A 23,524-nucleotide genomic window follows, 5' to 3' on the forward strand; every position below is an offset into this window, starting at 1 on the left:
CATGTGTGTTTTTATTAAGTTTTGGATTCTCCGAGCTATGGAAATAGAAAACCTGAGAACATGCTCAGCCTGACATCCCTGTACTCACCCACCTTGGAATTCTGCAGAGGCATTTACTTGGGTCTAGAGCCTCTGTAATGTGCTGATAGATGATAACGTGATGGGGAAGGCAGTTGGTAGGATGGGGAGGTAACCACTGGAGACAGCACTTGTCAGATGGAAACTAATTGATTGTAATTGCTTTGCCATTGTATTGCTCTTGGAGTCTGTAGCTTGTTAAAACCACTGATTATAAAATAAGGATCTCACTTTTTATGCTGTAGGTTATGTTAATGAAAAGCTGTTCTTAGAGGAATGATCAGTGAATATCAATAAATGGATAATAAGAAATTAAAGGAGAACTTAACTAACTGATCATGAGTTAATATACTTCAGCAGTCAGAGTAGCAATCAACTGTGTGGTGTTTCATATTGAATATTTTGCTCAGAGCTCTTGAATTTTAAATATTTCCAGTAGAAAGAGAGATTGATTCCGTGTAACTATTTATTGCAAATTGTCTTGAATAACAGATCTTCTCTGTAGAGGATATCTCCTGGAACATAGAAAATGTGTCTGTTTTGCAGAGCCTTTATTTCGTGCCAAAGTATTAACAGATATTTTGAAGTGGAAAAAGAAGTTCCTGTGGTGCCACCAAAAAGGAGGATGTTAGAAGTGGGCTTTTTCCATGCCTACGTTATATGAGCAGTATGTGAGTGAAGATTTATGTGAATCTGAAGGCAATGTTTGTTTTCCCAATATTCCTCAATATTAAAATAGGAATACTAGGGATCCCTGAGTGGCTCAGCGGTTTAGCGCCTGCCTTTGGTCCAGGGCGTGATCCTGGGGTCCCGGGATCGAGTCCCACATCAGGCTCCCTGCGTGGAGCCTGCATTTCCCTCTGCTTGTCTCTCTCTCTCTCTCTCTCTCTCTCTCATGAATAAATAAATAAAATGAATTAAAATAGGTATACTAAAATGAGAAGATTGATAGGAAATTATATTTAACTTGTAAGATATGCATTAACTTTTATATGATTATAATGATGTCTTTAATGATCATGCATTTCACCAATGGCATTTAAACTGTTAGCACTGTTAGAGTGATCAAGATTTATTGGCGACATTTTTACTGAGCTCCCATTATGATTCAGGACTCCACCTCTGACCTTAAGAAACGTAGAGACTAAAGACACAGATAAACATGTGAACGAGTGGCTACTTGCAGCCTTGAATGTTGAATGCAGTGATGTGAGTGATAAAACATGCTAGGGAGACACCGTGAGAAAGTGATGGAAGCTCTGAAGGATTTCTGGTTGTCTTCCAGCAAAGGAAAAGATGGTCCAGGAAGAAGGAGAAAGTGTGACAGCTCCTGCTGTTTGGGGAAATAGGAAAATAATTGGGAATGAAGTTGCGTGTCTTCGGGTACAAGAAGATGACACCAGAGCGCAAGATTCCGCATGGCCTATGTCCTTCTCTGAGGAATTTGGGGTTTTTCCTATGGGGATGGGGGGATTATAGGCGTGGGAAGCATATGAATATTTTTCCTTTTAGAGCAATCACTTTCTGCTCAGTTTGGTTGATGAGCAAGAAGAGGTTCATAGTGACTTCCAGTTACTAAGCAGGTATAGTAACCCATGCTATTGAACATGATTATCAAGCTAGATATAAGTAAAGGAAAAAATAAGATTACATTTATTTATTCATGAGAGACACAGAGAGAGAGAGGCAGAGACACAGGCAGAGTGAGAAGCAGGCTCCCTGCATGGAGCCCGATGCTGGACTGGATCCTGAGACCCCGGGGTCATGCCCTGAGCCAAGGGCAGATGCTGAACCACTGAGCCACTGAGGCATCCCTAAGTAAAGGAAATTAAAAGAGTTTAAGTGAAGAATCATTTATTCATCTTTGACTTTTTATTTTATTTTTTAGAAGATTTATTTATTTATTTGAGAGACAGATCATGAGCCGGGTAGGTAGGGGATAGTAGAAGACAGAGAAAATCTCAAGCAGACTCCCCACTCAACAAAGAACCCAGCTCTGGGCTTGATCCCGTCACCATCAGATCATGACCTGAGCCAAAATCAACAGTCGGACACTTAACCAATTGTTCTACCCTGATGCTCCCTTCTTTGACTTTTTAAATGTATTTTTTTCTTGAATGTCACAGTGGAGTTACTGCAAATCCTTCACTTGCTTAAAACTCTGAGGCTAGAATATGTGACAACTGAGTCTGTGTCTAGTTGATCGCACGTACTTATAGCTAGTTTCGTATTGAGGAAGAGGATGTGGACATACAGCTTAATTTAAAAATTGTAAGTGATTATGATTTTAAAAACCAATGTTTAAAATACTGCTTTAAGAAGACGATAATTGCATTCTGTTAGGTATTTACTAGAAATACTCTTTTCATTTGAGATTCTGTTTCAGAATCCAGAACATGTTGCATCTTAATTACATATGAAAAGGGCGGGAAAAGTGAAAGAATAATTGATTCAGCCATTAGCCAATGAAACCTGTAGCTAAAAACAAACAAAAAGACCCATAGACACTAACATTGATTTCCACAGAATGGTCACATTCTGCATTGATTGATGTTCCATGACATTGGGTAACAAGAAAGGGAAGGAGATGGCATTTCAATCTCTCATACAACACGTTTGTCAAAATTGAAATTAACGAAAGTGGATTTGAGGAGTTTGCAGAACCATCCGGCTTCCACTGTTGACTGTGTCCTCGGCTGGGCCTTAGAGAAGGATTCCAGGCGCTAATGTCTAGTGAAGCAATAAGTCACCCGAGTACAGCGCCGCCTGAGTCGGGGCAGGGGTCTGCTCTAACAGATCGGGGGGCCCACAAACTACAGAAGCCATTTCTCACAGTGTTCGAAGCTGGCGAGGCCACGATCACGGTGCCTGCAGATGCAGTGGTTCACAGAGGGCTCCCTTCTTTCCACCTTCCCATGACTGCAGCGGGCGGGGGAGCCCCTGGGGCCTCTCCTGTAAGGGTGCTGATCCCACTCGTGAGCTGATCACCTCCTACAGGCGCCCCCAGGATCATCTCATGGTGACTAGTTTTCAATATGTGGACGGGACGGGGGGCATGCAGTGGTAAAGTGGTCAGATCCAGTTGCATTTCTTCATTGGCACAGCTGTCCTCTCTCCCTGGAGGCCTGGGGTCCGTGTCCACGAAACATCCTCGGTGCAAAGGTCCAAATGCTGCAAGGCCAGTGCTGGGGCCTCGTGGTGGAGGGATGCGCCGCTGACTGCATCTCTGGTGTCTTCCCTTGACAGATACAACGACATATTCCACTGAGCGGTCTGAGCACTTCAAACCCTGCCGAGACAAGGACCTCACGTACTGTCTCAACGACGGCGAGTGCTTTGTGATCGAAACCCTGACGGGATCCCACAAGCACTGTCGGTAAGCCCCTGGGGGCCGGCCTGGCCTGGGAGGGCAGGATGTGTGCGGCCCAGCTGCTGGGATGACGGGATCATGAGTCTTAACGTGGGAATGGCCAAGGCTGGTGTCTTTGGTATTTGAGGAAGGGAACAATGGAGTTAAAATAGACAAGATCTGGATTTTACCTCGGCAAGGAAGGGTTTGCTTTTCTGTCTACCAATCCAATAGATGGGATCATCCCTCCCAGCTGAGAGGCCTGCATTTTTGCTGCGGGACTTAAGCACGTTGGCCTGTGCTCAGAAACCATCCCTATTTGCAGCACTGCACATTGTGGCCCTGCAGAGCCTGCTGCTCGTCTAAACTCGGGCATCTCAGTGTTGATCGTGAACCAAATCCCAGATTATAACTGTGTCCACAGAAACCCGGAGCTCATCTTGATTCTGCCCCCGTTTACTAATTTCATTATTTTTTTAACACCTCTCTTGATGAAACACTCTCCAGCAAGATGTGGTAAATGGAATCATAGTCCTGTTATATAGTCTAGGTAGAGAGCTACTTGGGGAAGATTCCCAGTAGAGACCAGGAGGTGTTTAATAGGTTTTTAGGGACTTAAGGGTATATACATGCTAAAAATAAAAACAAGTGGAGATAAATAGTGCACTTGTAGACACTGCAGCCTTAAGGTTCCATAGAAGAATCAAATTAGCATCCAAAAAATAATTCCCACTGAGCTTTTATTTCCAGCACTACTCTGGTAATTTGTTTTTTCTTGCAATTGTATATGCTTCAGCGAACATATATATCCACACCCCTTTCCTTCTCTTTATTTACTCTTCTCATATGACACACTTATTAGATTAAGTATTCTGAATCACGAAGCATGGAAAATTTTGACTTTTTCCTCTATTACAAACTTCATTCCATGTTGTTTTATTAAGATGGCACAGAGAAATGCGTCTTATAGTTAGGAGCTTAGAACGTGTTGGCAAATCCTGCCTGACTCTAAGAGCCAGCTTCAGTCCATGAGGAAGATGAGTTTTCCCAGGGGGCAGCACAGGTTTGGAAGAGCTGATAAGTGACAGTGGCAAATCGCTGTAAGAGTCACCATGCATTCAGTCAGGATAAGCCAAACTGTGACCATTCCTCATGCTTGAGAGCACGGCTTCCATGTCGCTTGAGGAGTGCCATTACATTTACCTCACTTAAAAAATGTATACCCCACTTATGTCTTTTGTTGGATTAGGTTGGGGATGAAGGGGAGTGGGAATGCTCCTTCCCTCATCCCTCTTGTTTTGTTATATTTGTTGGGTCAGTGTAGGCGGAGGTAGAAAGCACATAAGTGACTTTAAGACCTCAAGGGAGAAGCCAAGAGTGACCTACCCATTCAAAGCATGAATCGTATGCAGGCTCTCATAGATACTCAACCATATGCTGACCCCTTGATCATCATGGGGAGTGGGCAATGCAGTCCATTAAGTTTGAATTCCTAATCGATTGGTGGAGGGGGTCTACAGCCATACCACCCTGAACGCACCCGATCTCGTCTGATCTTGAAAGCTAAGCAGGGTTGCGCCTGGTTAGTACTTGGATGGGAGATTGGTAGAGAGATTAATCAGAAGTCTCACCTAGAGCAGTGACTTTTGAGATGGTGTTTCACCCAAAGGAAGGATCAGATCAGCCTCCACCACAATATGCAGGTGGGTACAATTAATCTTTTCAAAAATGGAGAATGTTGAAAATAACAAAAATAACTCTTATTCCTTTTCAACATACAGCCTCACTATATTTCTGTATTCGTTCATGGTGTATTCATTTGCTAGGGCTGCTCTAACAAAGTATCACAGATTGAGTGGTTTAAACAAGAGGGATGTATTTTATCACAGTTCTGGAAGCTAGAAATATGAACTCAAGGTGTCGGCAGAGTTGCTTCCTTCTGAGAGTCATTACTGAAGGGCACCTTTGCAGGTCTCTCTCCTTGGCTTATAGATGGCCATCTTTTCCTTGTGTCTTCTCATTTCCTTCTCTCTGTACTTGTCTATATTGATCCTCTTCTTATAAGGACACCAGTCATACTGGATTAGGGTCCACTCTAATGACCCTATTTTAACTTACCTCTGTAAAGACCCTCTCTCTAAATATGGTCACATTCTGAGTTATTGGAGGTTAGGACTTGAACATATTATTTATTTGGGAGACACATCCAGTCTATGATAATGGATCTCAGGTCTGGAAAAAATATCTTTTGCTTTTGTGCATATCCACATGTCTAATTTTTTGCATACACAAGCAGAGATGTATCTATGATTTAGCTGGAACGGTGTACATATATAATAATTTTGACCTTCTGTCTTCATATTTCTTGCATATTTCAACACAGACAACCTGTTATTTAACATAGAGTCACAACATAGCTAATCATGACAAAAGACCAGCCTAGGACAGAGTTGGAACTCGAGCCAGTTAATAGATGCCTATAAATCTCCTACTTGAGTGTATGAATAAATCACACATCGCATGTGCCCACTATTCATCTCCTGAGCTCTGCTGTGAATAAAAAGCTTACATTTGTTCCTGCATTAGCCACTTCTAAGAATTCCTGTGTAATTATTAATAATGTGCTATTTTGTATAGTGCTCTATTTAAGTAGTATATTTCATTCATTCATTCTCCATCCAACAAATGCTTACTGAGCACCTCCTATCACCAAGATATTGTTGAATAAACACATACAGAAATGAAGTTAGGAATTAAATGGTGCTGTACTTTGTAATGTACTTGGAGTCAGTGAAGCAGTTCATTGTCAGGAAGTAAGAAAAACAAGGGAAAGTATTTTCCCGTGACTGGCCTGCTATCAGGGGTATCTTTGCGATATGTTCTTAGCCATGTTTCAAGTTAAATAAAACACAATTTAGTATATACAGAGGGGGATCTGTGTGAATCCAGCTCATTAAATGGTTTACTTGTGACAAATCTAAGAGAAATTAAGATTATACTTTTTAGTAATTTAAAAGTCAATTGCAATCCTGTGATAAATATATGGTTGTGATCCTATGAATTAAATTTTTTTTCTATCTTGAAAAAGATCGATCAGACTCTAACACTTTTCTGTTTACTTGCCTCAGAAGAATAGACGCAAGCCTACCTAGATCATCTCTGATAGAGATCCTGAAAGTATATGCTCAAAAATGTTAACAGCATGAATGTTGAGATGAGAGAGGTTTTATTTTTTTTTTGAGAGAGGTTTTATATTTCTCTCTTTGTTATTCTTTTACTCTGTAGTGTTTGTTCAGATATTTCAGAAAGCCATTTATAGTATTTAGAAATTACAGAGCAAGCTAATGAAAATTTAAGAGCAATACCAAGATTCTAAAAGTTACTTGACAGAAGGGATTTTAAAGAAAAATAAATAGGCAAACTTGATCCTACTGAATTTAAATATGCTATAAAATCATAGATCATCGGCTGATGGACTGGTAAATGCAGAACCTGGTATGATGTGGAACTTACTGTAGAGTAAGGAGAGATCCATAAATCAGAAGAAAAATGAGAGGCTGATTGCTCAGTAAATTTTGTTGGCTATCAGGCAAAACAAATCAAATTTGGACTTTTACCTCCTTCTTTGTGTGAAAAGTTGTTTTTAATGAATTCAAGAATTAATGTAATTAGTAAAAAAATGTCTTGAGGAAAACAGTAAATCAAATTACATATTTATTTATCTCAGCAATTGAAGGGACCTTTTGAACAAACACCAATGGAAGGAAAAAATAAACAGCCTGACACAACATTGCATTTTGATCTGAATACCATAAATCAGAAATAAAATTGAAAGATAGACAAATTATCAATAAACTGTAAATAAATATGGCAAAGAATTAATATTCTGATGAAGTCACATAGATGAGCTAGTGTAATTCCAAAGCTAAGTCTCAGTAGGAAAGTAGGCAATAAGGGGAACTTAATTCTTCCCATAAGAAGGAATACAGATAACCACTAAGCATGCAAAATACTCAGCCTCACAAAGAAATGCAAATTAAAATTTTTGCTTAGTATACCCTTAATGATTTTTTTTACAAAAGATTTTATTTAGGGGAGCCCTGGGTGGCTCAGTGGTTTAGTGCTGCCTCCCACCCAGGGCGTGATCCTGGGGTCCTGGGATCTAGTCCCACATCGGGCTTCCTGCAGGGAGCCTGCTTTTCCCTCTGCCTGTGTCTCTACTTCTCTCTCTCTCTCCCTCTCATAAATAAAAATCTTAAAAACAAAAGATTTTATTTATTTATTTGAGAGAGAAATGAAGAGAACATTAACAGGGGGAGGGGTAGAGGGAGAGGAAGAAGCAGACTTCCCCCTGAGCAGGGAGCCGACATGGAGCTCGATCCCAGGACCTTGAGATCGTGACCTGAGCCAAAGGCAGACACATAACCCACTGAACCACACAGGAGCTTAATGATTTTTAAAAGCAAATAGTTTGGTGAGTTAGAGTAAAAGCACATTCTCATTCACTACCTGAGGGAGTACATTTTGTTAAATATCTTCTGTATGTAACCTTTCAGTATGTTTCAAAGTATTTATACTGTTTCTAAAAATGTAGTGTACACAAATGTATATGCAAATTTATTTATAAGAATATTTACCACGGATTTATTTTATATTAGGAGAAAAACCTCTGAATTTGTATATAAATTAGAATATATCTACACATTGGATGAATTCTACCTCACTGGAATTTTCATAATATTTTAAGGACATGAAAATGGCTCTTATGTCATATATGGAAATTGTGATATTATAAAATAGAACATACAATAGCAATCCAGTTCTAAAAAAGAATTTAGTAAAAAAGACTAATAGTTTTATAGCTATTTTCTTCTTCAAACCATATGAATTTTCTAAGATCTGTACATTACACATGTATTTCATTTATGTAATACCTGGCTAAGACACTTGACCCTTGCTTCTCATCTTTCCACTAAGAAAGATAGATAGCGTCCCTGTCTCTGTTAAATCAAGGTCATTATAGTTTACTATTGTTAGGCTGATAAGAGAACTTTCAATTAAGCTCTTCCAGGTTAAATACTACCAAGTCTATGTGAATGTGTCTGTTCCCTCTCTTATTAATAATTCATTTATACTCTTTACGCTAATTCTTTTCCATGCTGAATTCATGTGTTTTAAAACATATAAAATTGGATTAAATAATAGAAAGATATACCCGACAGAAATGAAGCTGGGTGTGAAGGAAAGCTAGTCACTAGAAACTCGTTGAATCAAGAATATCTTGTATTCTGAATAAAAGCAGGATGTTCTCTAACATATTTATTTTTATGTCATTTCTAGAAATTTTAAGAACTTGGGAAATGGTGCTATCTATAATCTATTTCACTGCAGTGAAAGAGGTAGCCATTGTAACTGAAAAGATTGGTAGGCATTTGACTGGGCCAAACATGTTTTGAGGCCAAATTCAAGTTAAAAGGATGTGCTTCTCCTGAATTGAAGCTCATTAGATGTTTCGCTAGCCTTGCTGTAAAAATGGTTTTTCAAAACTTTGGAAAGGATAGCATTTGAGCTGAATTTGATCTGGGGCGATCATTTTGGAAATTTGTCAAGCAATTCACTTGAAGATGCTTGAATCACTTGAAATATGGAACTGCTAGGAAAAGAGAGAAGCAGGCCAATAACAACCATTGCCTGAGGCAGTTTTTCCATAAAGGGGTTAAAGGGCTGGGCAAAGACCTGGGTGAAATGCTCCCAGGACTCGGGGAGCCAGGAAAGCAAGTGAAAGGATGGGGTGCCCTTCCAAGAGTTGCTGTTCCTTACTTTGTCTCACTCTGCCTGAGTAGGTTTGGAAAACAAAGCTTCCATTTTTAGGAGCATCGACTGGACACAATGCAACCATTTCCCAGTGATTTACTATATAAAATTAGGATCTTCCCTGTCAGTGCTTGGCTGTGTCACTTCGGAGGCCCATGAGCTCTCTCACCCGCTGAGGATCCTCTTTATCGAATGGCTCTCCAGTAAGTGCTCTGAGAGCTGCAGCTAATGATTCCCCATGGTTGACCCAAGGCAGAATGGAAGTGGGGTTTGGCACACGTCCCCAAACCCCGTTGGCAAGAGGTGATGGAGGCGGAAATATTTCTAAATCCAGGCCTAGCAGCAGAGTCCCTGCAGAATGGGGTTGGAAGACACGGCGAAGAGCCTCACAAGGATTTTCAAGTTCATCAGACCAATGTTCACGAAAATGTTTGCCACAGTCCAGACATAATTTGAATTAATTCGCCATAGCCGTGTTCATAACAGGCTGTGTACTGATTGCCCTGACAAGAAGAAATGAGCCAAGCGATACCCGTTGGTCTCTTCCTGGGGATGAAGTTTGTCAGCAGAATCTCCGTGGCTCAAAAAGCGAAGAATAACAGCACAGTGAACATAATTTTGCAGCTTGATGACACCTAGGCATTGGTTTGCTTCTAATTTAACCTGTTTACACTGGGACCCAACTGGTGTTCTTAAAGGGCCGCTTAAATACCACGCGCAACACCAGAGAAACACATTTGATAGAGAATAACAACATATTTTTTTTAAGTTAATGGGCCAAAGGTTCTTACCGTAATGTTCCCTCCCTTGATTGGCAGCTCCAGTTGAAGCATGAAATAGTGTTTCTTGAGGTGGTTGTTCTGATTTAGGTTTCCTGTGGTACCAAAGAATTGGCATAAGTGTGTTTTTTAAATAACTTCCTTATATGACTTGGGATAAGAGGCCCATGAGGCCAATGTGGGCATTTAAGATAGAGTCCCGAGTTAAAAGCTCTGCTCAGCTTCATACTGGCTGAATGAGGCTTCTCTGCAAGGCATTTAATCAGAACCTTCAATCCTGTATTGAAAAGAGAGTCAGACACACAGTCAGACAAATACTTGCCCCCAGAGACTGATACAGGAATTAAAAGTAACAACATCTAGAAAACTCTAAATACATCATGCACGCCACATACATAATACTGTCATCCTCAGTTCTTTCCTCTTCTCTTCTGCTTGGATTGAAACCAAACCCAAGCATGTTTGCTGGAATCCTGTGAGAGACATTGAATGGGTATCATCTGTGTATTTAATGAAGGGGAGTCTCGGGTTTTAAAAGGGGAAAGGGGCCATGCCAGAGAATTCCTGTGTGTTCTGAGGGCTCAGGCTTCTCACTGCTAGCTTTGATGCTCTGACAAATGAGCCAATTTCTGTCGTTTTTCCCAATTCTGCACCTGGTTCTTGATTTTCCAAGGTTTGTTTCGTGCTGCATATAGCTTTAAGAGGAAAAAATGTTCTTCCTCTCCTGCTTCACCAGTGTAACGTGCCTTAATTGTGCAGATGATTCCTGTTTGACCTGGTTGGTTAGATTCAGTGGTCCGCCACCAACTAGCAGGTGGACAGAAGGCACATAATCTCTGCGACTCGGTTTTCTTATCTGTTAACTGGGCACAGTAGCATTGCTACTTTACAGGATCATTGTGAGGATTGACACAAGTACAATGGGCTTGTCTGGCACAAGCAGGTGGTGAATTTGCTGGAATCAGTGGGCTGTAAGAGAATAAGGTGTGTATGTTGCTTTCTATCTGCACGACTTTGTTTGCAGATCTTTTGGTTTGAGCCAGCGCTTTGAGATAGGTACTCAGAGTCTCCTAAGCACGTAAAGTTCAGCTTAGACTCACTAGGGAGAGGTAAACTGAACCAGATAAACTATTGAAAAACACAGTCATAACTGATTCTGGGCAGGAAAACACTTTTCAGAATCAAGGGTCATTATAATTATTCAAGCAGTAAACTTAGGGGGGAAAGCAGGAACAAGAGGCTGGAATATGCGGGAAACTCCCGTCAGCTCTTACTTGTTCAAGCCATTCTGGCTGAGGAGCCTCCTTGGCAACCCCTGGATCTGCCTCCCCGAGAACCTGCTTCCTCTGTGTGGGGATCGCAGATCTGCCGACTTGGAGCAACCTGGAGCTCCCACACTTGCCTCAGTTCAAGCAAATTATGGATTCCCACCCCACGTTTATTAAAAAAAAATACTAACAACATCCCATAAATATCCCTTTAGCTAGAGATGGTCTATCTGTACAGAAGTGAACAATATTAGATACGGTGATGCTGGGCCTGCTGTACAGGCTTCTTAGGCCAACATTCCAGTAAAACCTTCTCAAAATGGGACAGAGATGGCTAGGGTGTTCTGCGTAGGCTCCTAGGGCAGTGAGATGATATGCACCATCCTCCTGCAGAGTCTACTCATCTAGTGAGGAAGGAACTCTTGCTCTAGCCTGTTATACAACTTTGAGCAGCATTTCCATCTTCCTGAGGGTGGTATGTCTTTTCCTTCTTTTTTTTTTTTTTAAGATTTTATTTATTTATCTACCCATGAAGACACAGAGAGAGAGGCAGAGACACAGGCAGAGAGAGAAGCAGGCTCCATGCAGGGAGCCCGATGTGGGACTCGATCCCAGGACCCCGGGATCATGCCCTGAGCCCAAAGCAGATGCTCAACCCCCAAGCCACCCCGGCTCCCCTGATATGTCTTTTCAATTTACTTTGGTCTAAGCATCTTTTAAAAAAATAGATAGATAGATAGATAGATAGATAGATAGATAGATAGATAGATAGATATAAAACAATATTTAAGGACCAGATCACATTGTCTCTACATAATTATGTACTTATGTATATAAATATATATGTAAATATATGTATATATTTAAATTCCCCAACATATTGTAATATGAACGACCATATAGGTTGTCATCCAAACCCAAAAATGTTTGAGACGTAATGGGCAGTTTTAATAATTTCTTCTGCAAAATAAGCCTACACCAGGAATACTGTAAGCTCAGTAATGCATATGGTTACCCTAATTGTAATTCAGATGAACCTCAAATTCATAGAAAAGCACGTCTGCTATTTGTGTTTTTCTTAATATAAGTTTCACAGGATTGTATAGCCTCTGTATTATGATCCTCACTTTTTCCAAATGATCTGAACATTCCTGAGTCACCCAGTGCGGGCAGGATCTGGGTAAGAAGGCAGAGCAGAGGGGCGCCCAGAGCCCAGGGTCCACCCACTGTCCACTCCACATCCGTGGAAGGATGTCAGCATCCAGTTTGTGTTGTCTTTAATTACCTTTATACCTAGCCATTGTCTGCGAGAGCTGAAAAATGTTACAGGAAGCCCAGGCCCTCTTTGTCTACAGAAGGAAGCTGAAGGCAGCATTTCTGAAGTTTATCTAGAAGTGCATTTCTACAACTCTATTTAATAGTTTTGTTTTGTTTTTTTTTATGATCACAGCTATTCTTATGCTTTTATGAATATCAGGGACATAATCTGCCTTTTTAAAAGATGTTTATTAGAGAAAGGGCAAGCATACAGACTGGCAGGGGGTGGCAGGGAGGGACAGAGGGAGAAGGACAAGCAGACTCTCCACTGAGCAGGGAGCCGGACATAGAGCTCGATTCCAGGACCCTGAGATCATGACCTGAGCCGAAGGTGGACTCTTAACCCACTGAGCCACTCAGGCGCCCCTGGAAAATAGTCTGCCGCTATGTGCATATGTGGAATACTTACTCACTATCTGGCATCATGCAGGACACTGAGGTCCAGTGGTAAGTGGGAGAAAAGCACCCCCTCCTTTACCAAACTTGCTCTTAGTTGGAGTACCAGGAAGTCCCCAGAAGCTAGTGTGATAGAATTCCATGATGGGCAGACCCTGACCATCACTGGCACCTAAGCCTACACTCGGGATAGGAGGGAAGCCCTTACCAGACCAGTAGACTTAAAAGAAATATCTTTGTTGAGTATATTTACGTACGACGTCCCCTGTTCAGGTTTTTTAAAATGGGTAATTAATGATAAGAGACAGGAAAAAAATGAAAGCATTAAGCATGATTTGGGGAATAGCTTGTTCAGAGATATACGTCATATGTGAGTGATATAGAGTATATTTTTAGATGTATATGTCATATATGGGAGGTAGAGAATGTATGCGTGGTTCTCCCCTATGTACACTAAAACATAAATGGCAATCTGATATATTATCCCCATTATTCTACCATTGTTTATTTTTAAAAAAATAAAGATTTTAGTTATTTATTCATGAAAGACACACAGAGAGAAGCAGAGACACAGGTAGAGGGAGAAGCAGGCTCCATGCAGGGAGCCCGATGTGGGACTCGATCCCAGGACCCCGGGGTTATGGCCTGAGCCGAAGGCGGATGCTCAACCACTGAGCCATCCAGGTGTTTATTAAGCATATTCAGTGTTCAGGGTCCAATGGAAGGTGGTAGGAATATAGTGATGAGTATTTTCAGAAAAACTGCTAAGAGAGGGGTTGACATGGACGTTTTCTAGTTCCATTCAGTGTGACAAGTTCTGTGATCTATATCATTGAGGCTATAGGATCTGTATATGCACAGCCCATGTCTGCATAGGACGCGCCAAAAATCCACGGTCAGTCCTAAACCCAGGAAGAGCTGCGAAGAGGAAATAACATGAATTTGCACTTGGAAGCATAAGGGCCTACTCATTTCTCGGTTTGAAGCCTTCTCTTGCTTGCCAACAAAGGCACAGAGAGTGGAGCTGCTATTGGAGAAAAATCCCTTCAAACCCCAGGGAGGAAATTTCAAATGCGTTTTAGATGCAATTAAGAATAATCAGTTTTATAACATAAATTCTGCAGTTGGTCACTTCTTTTCTCAATTATTTCCTCTCTTGTGTCCAAATGGTTATCAAAAACAGATCAGAACATAATGACATCTTTAATTTCATTCTCTCAAACTCTGAATTTTTATGGTGAGTGGAAAGAACAGATAAGAGTATGGGTTTTTTTTTTTCAAACCTGTGTTGTATTGATTAAATCATGAAATCGGGATGCCTTTTATGTAACCAAAATTAATTTTTGATTTTTATCGACCTAGATGAAACATTCACAAAGACCGTTGGATAGCTGTGATCAAAAATTAATTTATAATGTCCTACGTATACGTAATGATGTTTCTTACACTAAAATTTTTCCTAACGAATTAAACATACCCGTTTAAGGATGCCTTGACCATCGGTCGTTGTGGAATTCTTCAGGGAGAATGCAGGGGAGCCAAGTCTGAAGATACCTATTGGCACATTGGAGGAAAACATCCTGCATTTTCCCGACTAAAAAAGTATTTCTCTTCTCCAGCAGAGCAGCTGCGAGGCTCTTGGGGGGTCAGGGTCGGGTAATGATGTAGTTTCCCTTCTGATGCATCAAGTGGCATTTTGGCATATGCGGCGATACACGCAGACAGCAGAAACCACAGCAAGAAAGGTTGGAAGAGTTCCTGAAACAGGGTGGCTTTCTAGTTCCTCGAAGGCTACTTTTTTCATTTAAACTCATCATAAATGCAGTTATAGCGAACATCAGGGAGAGGAGTTACTATTTCAACAGAAGACTTCAGGAGACGAGCAGACCCCAGGCCTTGGGGCAGAGGAGCACTCTGATATGACAGCGTGAAAAGTGACCGGATGCCTGGAGCCTGGCCTCCCTGGAGTCCTCTGACAGCGCCTTCATCCCAATGACCCTGGGCCCCTAAAGGGCAGAAATTCAATTAGGAGCTCTCAGCATCCAGCCTCAGAAGGGAGGGGAGTGTGTATCTGTAGGTGGCTCCACCTCCAGAGGGAAAACAGACTCCAGCAGGTACAAAATAGAGGCTAATCATAGGACAATGGAGAGTGAAGAACACTCAGTTGGAAAGAACTGGTGGAAAGGATGAGCTGATAAAGCATCTACTTTAAATAAGGTCTTAATTTCGCCACAGTTTGGGCTAATTTGCAGCTACAATTGAAGTCACAGGGAAGCCCTCCTCTCTGCAACAAGGTTTTATTTTCAGTGCTCTGGAAACCTCTTTCCTTTCTGCCTGGGTTAGCATATGTGAAAGAAATAATGATTGTTTTAATGATATTAAATAGTAGCTTTGATCTCTTTCCCCCACAAGCTAACCAAAACATTATCTGGATGTATGAAATGATTCATTTGTGAGCAGGATTTCTGTTTCTATTATAATATTCGCGTTCACCTACTGACTCTCCCACTAGGCTGTGAGTTCATCTTTGCTTCTGGAATCTGCCACCTACTCAGTAAAGATGCACTTGATAAATGAAAAGAATTCTAGGCAATTCTTACCGCAGGCCTTTTTCAGAGGATGACATGGAGGTGTTAAAAGGGAGACCGGGGAAATGCTAATAGCCGTCTACCATCTCATGCCTACTAAGTGCAAGGGGATCGTTTTAACCTTTTGTACACTGCTTCCTGATTGCCTACCTGGTGCTCATATTACATCTGCAAAGGCATGTCATCTCACCATTTGACAACACGAAGGATGCTCCGAGAGGGAAGGTGGGAGCTTCTTCAGGGATGTGCAGCCAGGAGCGGGCGGGACTGAGTTCCAGTCTCAGTTCTGACTGCCTGTCAAGCTCTTGGTCTTTCAGTCTGGTCAACCTGGAGGGTTACTCTAAGAATCGCCGAGGGAGATGGCTAAAAATACAGATTCGCAGGCTCCGCCTCTGAAGCATCTGAATCGGGTCTTCAGATGGCACCTGAGAATCATGCTTTCAGCAATTCCATTATTGAGACAAATTGGGGAAACCGTGAACGAGACTAGTGCTTTTCAGAGATTGAAAAGTGGGTGAATCCTCTGGAGATTTTGCTCAACTGGAAATTCGATTCATGTACAGCAGGCCTGAGGTGAGGCCTGCTCTTCTGTATTTCTAGCAGTGCCCAGGTGGTCCCTGTGCTCCTGTCCCACCATCCACCAATGGAGCCGTAACTAAAGTCCCATGCTGCCTAGCACACGAGGGGACCCATCTGCCCCATCCCAAGGAACTTTTCATAATCCTGCCATTTTGATACATCCAAATGCAGGCCAATAATTGTGTCTAAGCAAAATTTTATGCACACACTTGAGAGTATGTTTGTGAAGCTTCTGGAAACTTGTCTCTACTAGTTACCTTACAAGCTCATCTGTCTGCTAATGATCCCTGGGTACCTGCAGCATGACTTAGTCGCATGCTCATCTCATCCAGAACAATCTTACAAGCCAAATGTTTCATCAGGTTTCTGTTATACCAAGGGGATTTTAGATACCACATTGGTGATTGATTAGTTTTAGGCTGGCCAATTAGTATTTCTCCCAAGGAGCAGGGCCCTAAGTGAGGGGAAAACATTCTCTGCAACACTCAGAGAAAGGAATGCATATGGCACTTCTTATAAGTTGCTTATAACCGTGTCTCTCCAGGAATTGGGTTCCTTCAAGATAATTCATCTGAGGCTTTTTAAAAATATGTATTTTTTTTCAACTTTATTCAAAATTATTTTCAAATTAGCAAAGCCTTCCTATGTAAATATGAGAAAATGTTAAGCAGATTTTACAATGGAAGAATAAATTCTCTAAAGGACAGCACTGATTTATCGAAAACAGTGTTGTAAATCTCGGCTTCCTTGCTGAGAGACATTTGCTAATATCATTGCTTCTGTGAACCTTTACTTTCTTTAAAAAAAAAAAATATATATATATATATATATATATATATATATATATATATATATATATATATATATTTATTTCAGGGTGCCAACTACACTGGAGATTTTGCTCAACTGGAGATTCATGTACAGCAGGCCCGAGGTGAGGCCTGCTCTTCTGTATTTCTAGCAGTGCCCAGGTGGTGCCCGTGCTCCATTTCATTCAGCCCGTGCTGAATTTCTTGCTTGTGAAAAACCACCTGATTGGAAGAAATTCTCAAGGTCACTTCCAATTTTAAAATTGGGCGAAGAAGCTGAGCGATCTATCGCAGTTTTCTCTTTCCACGTCCCTGACAACGTAGGGTTTTCTTTTATCAAAAACTGTTTTTATTGTCAGTGTTAATAGAATTCAAAACAAGTTCTTTGCCTTCAGTCCTGCCACACGAGTAGATCAAGCTGATGATGCCAAGATATTATGCTCTTCATCCGACAGAGTCCTTTCCATTCTGTGCCTGTATACATGGAGAATTCCATTGTGGGCTGAACCCAACACCTCCACATGCGGGCATGTGCCCATATGCCACCAAGGTCTCCACGGGAGTCACTTTTAGGTCACCTACTATTACAAAGTCATGGTACCCACATTTCGCTAAGTGTTCCAGGATTCCATGTTACAACCTAACTGTTCTCTCTCTCTCCCTCTCATGGTCTCTTTTCATTCTCTCTGTTCTATTCAGCCCTCTGTAGGCTCTGATTGAGCACTCACTCTGTCAAGCTTGTGCTAGGTGCTTCAGTGAAACTTGTGCATAAATGAAGTACTTCTCTCACGTGGCTTCTTTGGGTTTGAAACCCAGAAGTGACATCGATTGGCCCAAGGATGCGAACATTTTAATGGCTCTTGACCCAAATGTATTTTGTCTGCATTGAGTAAACTTTTTTTTTCTAATTTAAGCTTTTTCTAATGTAAGCTTGCCCCTCATTATTTAATATTTGTGTCTTTGATTAATAAACAGCATACATCCTTTATATGGACATAAAGGGAACTTAGATTTTATTTTTACTTGACAAGTAAGTGTTTTGAAGGCAACAGAAAACCAAGAAGGAGTATTAAGCTGGTAACATGTTAACTTTATGCATGTATTATATGGTTTGATCTTCAAAGCTGCCAGTTTATTCTGTGTAGGCAGGCTTTATAAATGGCCTTGTAGCAGACATTCTTTTATTTAAACAGACTCTCTTAGTTTTGCAACTATGAGGCAGGCATGCACTCAGAGTCTTGCAGGATGAGGGTAAGTGGTATGTATGTGTGCCCATGTGGATGCACATGTGTGTGCATGTGTATGTTGTGTGTGCATGTAGTGTGTTCGAGTTAGCCTCTAGTATCTCTCTAGTAGACGCCTTGGAGTTCTAGAGAAGACTGAACAGTTAGTGTAATAAGGAGCTCAAGGCATTTTAGGAGAGAGCATGAAGAATCCAAATTCTGTTCCTCCACACTCAAAGTGAAGGGGTCTTGCCTGGGAGGAACAGAGAGATCTGATTAAAATTCACAGCAGGAAGGGACACCAAGAGCTCCAAACATGAGCTCATAAGAGGAAGATGAAAGAACAGTGTGGTGACCCAGACTCAGATTTGGAGCCTAGAGACTAAGCTGATTTTGTATTGTCACATAGTAGAGGGTGGAACGTTCTCTCCTGGCTTCCCTACTTGGTGCTTCTGAATGAGCGTAAAAAAAAAAAAAAAAAAAAAAAAAGAAAAGAAAAAAATCCTATAATCCCCAGAAGCAGAGAGACTAACCCCACTCTCCACCTCTCACTAGGCTGGGATTTCTGCAAACAAAAACTTCCAAGTCTTGTTGGATCAGGACCCTTTGGAAGCTTTACCATTTTCCCTAGAGGTGCCACCTTGTGGCAAAGACTGCGATGACAACCCTTGTAGCTGATGGAATTCAGCTAGCTTTTCTTTGTGTTTTGGACTTTGTGTTGTGTTCAGAAGGGAAAAAAAAACTGACATTCCAACAACCAGATGAAGAGGAAATTTGGGCTTCAGCTACTAATGGCACTTGGGTGCTTGTGAACTCCCTTGAGCTGTTTATGGAGGATTATCATGTTTTTCTTTTCTTGTCAGTTCAGAAAGAGCAGGGGAGTGGCAGGGGAGAGAACCCATGGAAGATGTTCCTACCTGGATGCCTCTTATACCCTCCCCAGAATCAGCCAGGAGGAGCTATAGAGAAAAAGCATCAATACAGGGAAGACACTGGGAGAAAGCCCTGTGAAAAACCGCTGGAGGACATAGGGGTTTTGAACTTGCCAGTATGTGCAATCTTAAGGCTTGAGTGGCCAGTGTGGCTTGGGGATACCATTGGGAGAGGAACCAGTGGAATTTTGCTCATGCTTTTCCTCATCTGGGGCCTGGTGTGCCGATGTTCACACCATGGGGGCTGAGGCCACCTATAAAATATAGGCAACAAATGTGGATGGGAGCAGAAGGACCACTGGTAAGGACTCATCAGACTCAGACAGGCATTTCCCTGTCTTTCTTTCCCTCAGTACCCCCTCCAGGGTGATGGGTTATGCTGAAGCGAGTCAATTGTCCTAAGGATGCTTTCCCCCCGGGGACCTGAGGATGAAACCTGGACCCAAGGAAAGATTGGGTCACGTGATGAGAGATGAAATGTGGCCTCCTGGCTCCTGGGACTCTCACTTCCAGCTCATCCTACCTTGGTTCTAACTCCTGGAGGTCCACAAGCCTGAGAAGCTCTAACTTTATCTGTTCTCCATTTTTACTGAAAAGTTGGGGAAAAAATGAGCTGCTCATATCAAAACTATGGCAGAGGAGCAACATCATTTTAAAAGAGCAAGATCAGGGAAAGTCTTTAGACTAAGAAACGGAAGCTGAGGCCCTGACCTAAAACAGTATTGCAGTGGGAATGTAGAGAGAAAATACCACCCCCAGATGGGTTTGAAGGGGGTGAGTCACAAGATCTATTTGCTAATGAAGGAAGAATAAGAGGGAAAGAGAAGATTCAAAGGGACTGCCATATTTCTAGGGTGGGCAGCTGGGCAGTATCATCCATCGAGCTAGCGAAAAAGAATGAGAGCAAAAGTGCCATCACTGCGTCACTTACTAGCTCTAAGAAGAGGAAAATTCATTTAACGTTTTCCTACTGCGAAATAGGTATGGTCATAACAGTGCTCCGTTTTATAACACTGCTGTGTGGATTAAACTTGAACTGCCCTGGACAAGTGAGAACACATGATCATCTCATATATCAAAAAAGTGAGGGATCCCTGGGTGGCGCAGCGGTTTGGCGCCTGCCTTTGGCCCAGGGCACGATCCTGGAGACCCGGGATCGAATCCCACGTCGGGCTCCCGGTGCATGGAGCCTGCTTCTCCCTCTGCCTGTGTCTCTGCCTCTCTCTCTCTCTCTGTGACTATCATGAATAAATAAATAAAATCTTTAAAAAAAAAAAAAAAAAAAAAAAAAAAAAAAAAAGTGATAAAACAGCAAAGGCCTCATTGAAGAATCCGTTCCTTTCATGTGTGACTATGCTTCTTATCACATGGTGTGTGTGTGTGTGTGTTGTAAATTTATGAACTTCCTCTTTAGGTAGTTTGAATAATATTTCCTCTTATATGCCATTCCACATTTCTTTAATTAGCTCTACTTTTGAGTGGGTTTTTTTATTTTCTGTATGTAGTTCAGCTATTTTTTCTTCACTAGCCTACTTTATCCAAATGTACATTTGCGATCTTTAAAATTATTAAAGAAAAATGTTCTGTTGAATTTTATATTCATTTCACTTATATTGTTTTATAGAAATAAAAGCTCATTATATTATAGAATGCAGATTAAAAAGGGGGAAAAAAGGCACCCGCTCCAGGGATAAGCACTATTAATACCTTTGCATGGAGTCTTCTAGTCTTGGCTAGAAATATTCGTCTTCATAATATTTCATTTTTCTCCTTCATATACGTGGTATTTCTGTGCATTTATTCAGGTGTTTCTTTAACACTCCCGTGATAGTTTGTAGATTTCTTTATGTTCTCCTCCATGTCCCTCTATGTCTCTTGTTGATTTTTACCCTATATGTTTTATTGCTTAACTACTAAAGGTAGTTTATATATATATATATATATATATATGAACTTATATACATATATATAGGAAATGTTCTGTTTTATATACATGTTCTTATATAAATGTTCTTATATACATATATATAGGAAATGTTCTGATTATTTTATTTTTATCTGATATCTAGATACTTTTAAACATTTCTGTTAGATTTAGAGTTGCCTTTTGAAGGCTTATAATCATGTGGTATGAAAATAATGCATCTTTTGTTCTATAGACTTCTCTTACTACATTTTCTCATTTGGTTTTCTCATGCTATTGTATTGATCCAGGAGTTCAAGTCAATATTGAATAGCATAAAGTTTATGAAAGATATTAATTAAACTTACCTATTTACTTTGCATCAGACTATAGAGAATTTGAATATACTATTTTGTTTGGCATGGATAAAAATTTGTGCACAGACCTTTCTATCAAAACACATCTAATGGAATGCTTTATTCTCATTAAACTATTCATATGGAGTATTAAACTAATAGTTTCGCCTGTATAGAAATACGCTTCATGCATAGCATAAACTTAATCCTATTGCTTAATTGCAACAACTGATAATGTACTTAAGATTTTAATTTAATATTCATTAGTGAAGTTGTCCTGGCTAAAGTTTTTTATTAAATTTCTATTACATTAAGTATCAGTTTTACTTTTATTTCACAGAATACTTTAAAAAGGCTCCATTTATTCCCCAAATTTCAGAGCATTTTGTGTAACAGCTATATAAGGCTGCTTTGTATTTTAAATGGATTTACCAGCATCTTATCAGGATCCTTTTTAGTAGGATAGCTATTTTGTCAACTTGCCCAGTCCTCTCTCTATCATTTCCCTTTACTATAACTCAGAAGAGTGTTGTCCATTTATTTAATAATTTTATCATACAATTGAAGTTTACTTATCTCTTTCTCTCTCTTTTTTAAATATTTAAGTGATTTTTTTCCAATTGAATATGTTTACCAGGCCATTAAATATATTCTCAGAATTTTAATGAATTGTACCATATATCATATGTATATTATATATATTTTGTACTATACATATTATATACATATATATTATGCAAATTTATTTATTTATTTATTTATTTATTTATTTATTTATTTTTATTTATTTATTTATTTTTTTTGTAAGAGAGGAAGGGAGAGGAGGTGGGGAGGGACATTGGGAGAGGGACAGAAAATACCAAGCAGGCTTTGTGCCCAGCACAGAGTCTGATGTGGGTCTTAATCCCACAACCCCAAGATCAAAATCTGAACCAAAATCAAGAATCAGATGTTCAACTGACTGAGCCACCCAGGCACCCTGAATTTTACCAATATTTATCTACAGATAAAATCATGGGTATGAACTGCATGGGTCCACTTACACATGGCTTTTTTTTAAATATAAATATTGTACAGTACTATAAATGTATTTTCTTTCCTTAATGATTTTCTTAGTCACATTTCCTTTCCTCTAGCTTACATTGTTGTAGAACACAATGTATAATATGTAGGATATAAAAAATACGTGTTAATCATCTGCTTATGCGATTGGTGAGGCTTCTGGTCAATAGTACACTATCAATAGTTAAGTTTTTGGGGACCCAAAGTTATATGGGGATTTTTATCAACTGTGCTTATTAAAATTATTTATGTTTTTCATACTTTTTTAACATACTTTTTAAAACATTGACCTTATTTTTTGGTGTCATTTTAGTTAAATTAGGTGAAAAGCTTTTCTTTTTTTCTTTTCAATAATAAAAGTACTTCACTCCATGACTTTTTCTGGTAAACTAGCTTAATTTTTTTTTTTTTTAAGTAGCATGATTCTGTGCCCCTGATTTCCTCCTTGACACAATGTTATTTGGCAGAGGTTAAAAATATAGAAGGATATTGTTTGAAATTATATCTCAAAAGTTTACATCACTGTAATCTGAGATTATAATCTGAGATTGTGATCTATAAGCATAGAGGCCACATTTATGCATCTACATGGCTAAATATGCCAATTTTGAAATAAGAAGGATTTTCACCATTGGAAAATAAGTAATATCTTTTTTCTGTTTCATTAAAAAGGCAATTTATTAACTCAAAGACACAAATTCAGAATCTTTCTATGTAATTACTCTTGTTCATATCCTTTATGTCACTATTTTTACCTATTGAATATATTCATGATAATTCATCTCTTCTGAATTTAAAAAATTATTTTATGGCATAGCTAAACATCAATCCGCTGTTCATTTCAAATAAAACCTTTGTGACATAGTTAATTTTGAATATAATTTTATCACTATAAGCTGTCACCATTAATTTTCTTAATACCTGAATTCCATTAAATTAATATTGACAGGCTTATTTAATTTTATTCACATTCGAGTGGTCTGTTTTTCACCATTTAAAAATTTCTTTCAGTATTTTAGTATTTTATATATATATATATATATAAATATACGTGGCTCATACCGGACTTTG

The 23,524-nt window shown here is 39.9% G+C and overlaps 1 protein-coding gene across 7 annotated transcripts in view; it reads left to right on the forward strand.

Annotated features, from left to right (window-relative positions):
* Positions 1–23,524, forward strand: part of NRG3 (neuregulin 3) — a 1,035,395-nt gene that overhangs the window by 444,702 nt on the left and 567,169 nt on the right. For all 7 annotated transcript variants that reach the window (XM_072823803.1, XM_072823805.1, XM_072823804.1 and 4 more), the window contains exon 2: positions 3,325–3,454. In XM_072823803.1, coding sequence (XP_072679904.1) covers positions 3,325–3,454 — 130 coding nt within the window. The remainder of the gene's footprint in view (positions 1–3,324; positions 3,455–23,524) is intronic.

This window comes from Canis lupus, chromosome 4, assembly GCF_048164855.1.
Source record: "Canis lupus baileyi chromosome 4, mCanLup2.hap1, whole genome shotgun sequence".
Taxonomy (NCBI): domain Eukaryota; kingdom Metazoa; phylum Chordata; class Mammalia; order Carnivora; family Canidae; genus Canis; species Canis lupus.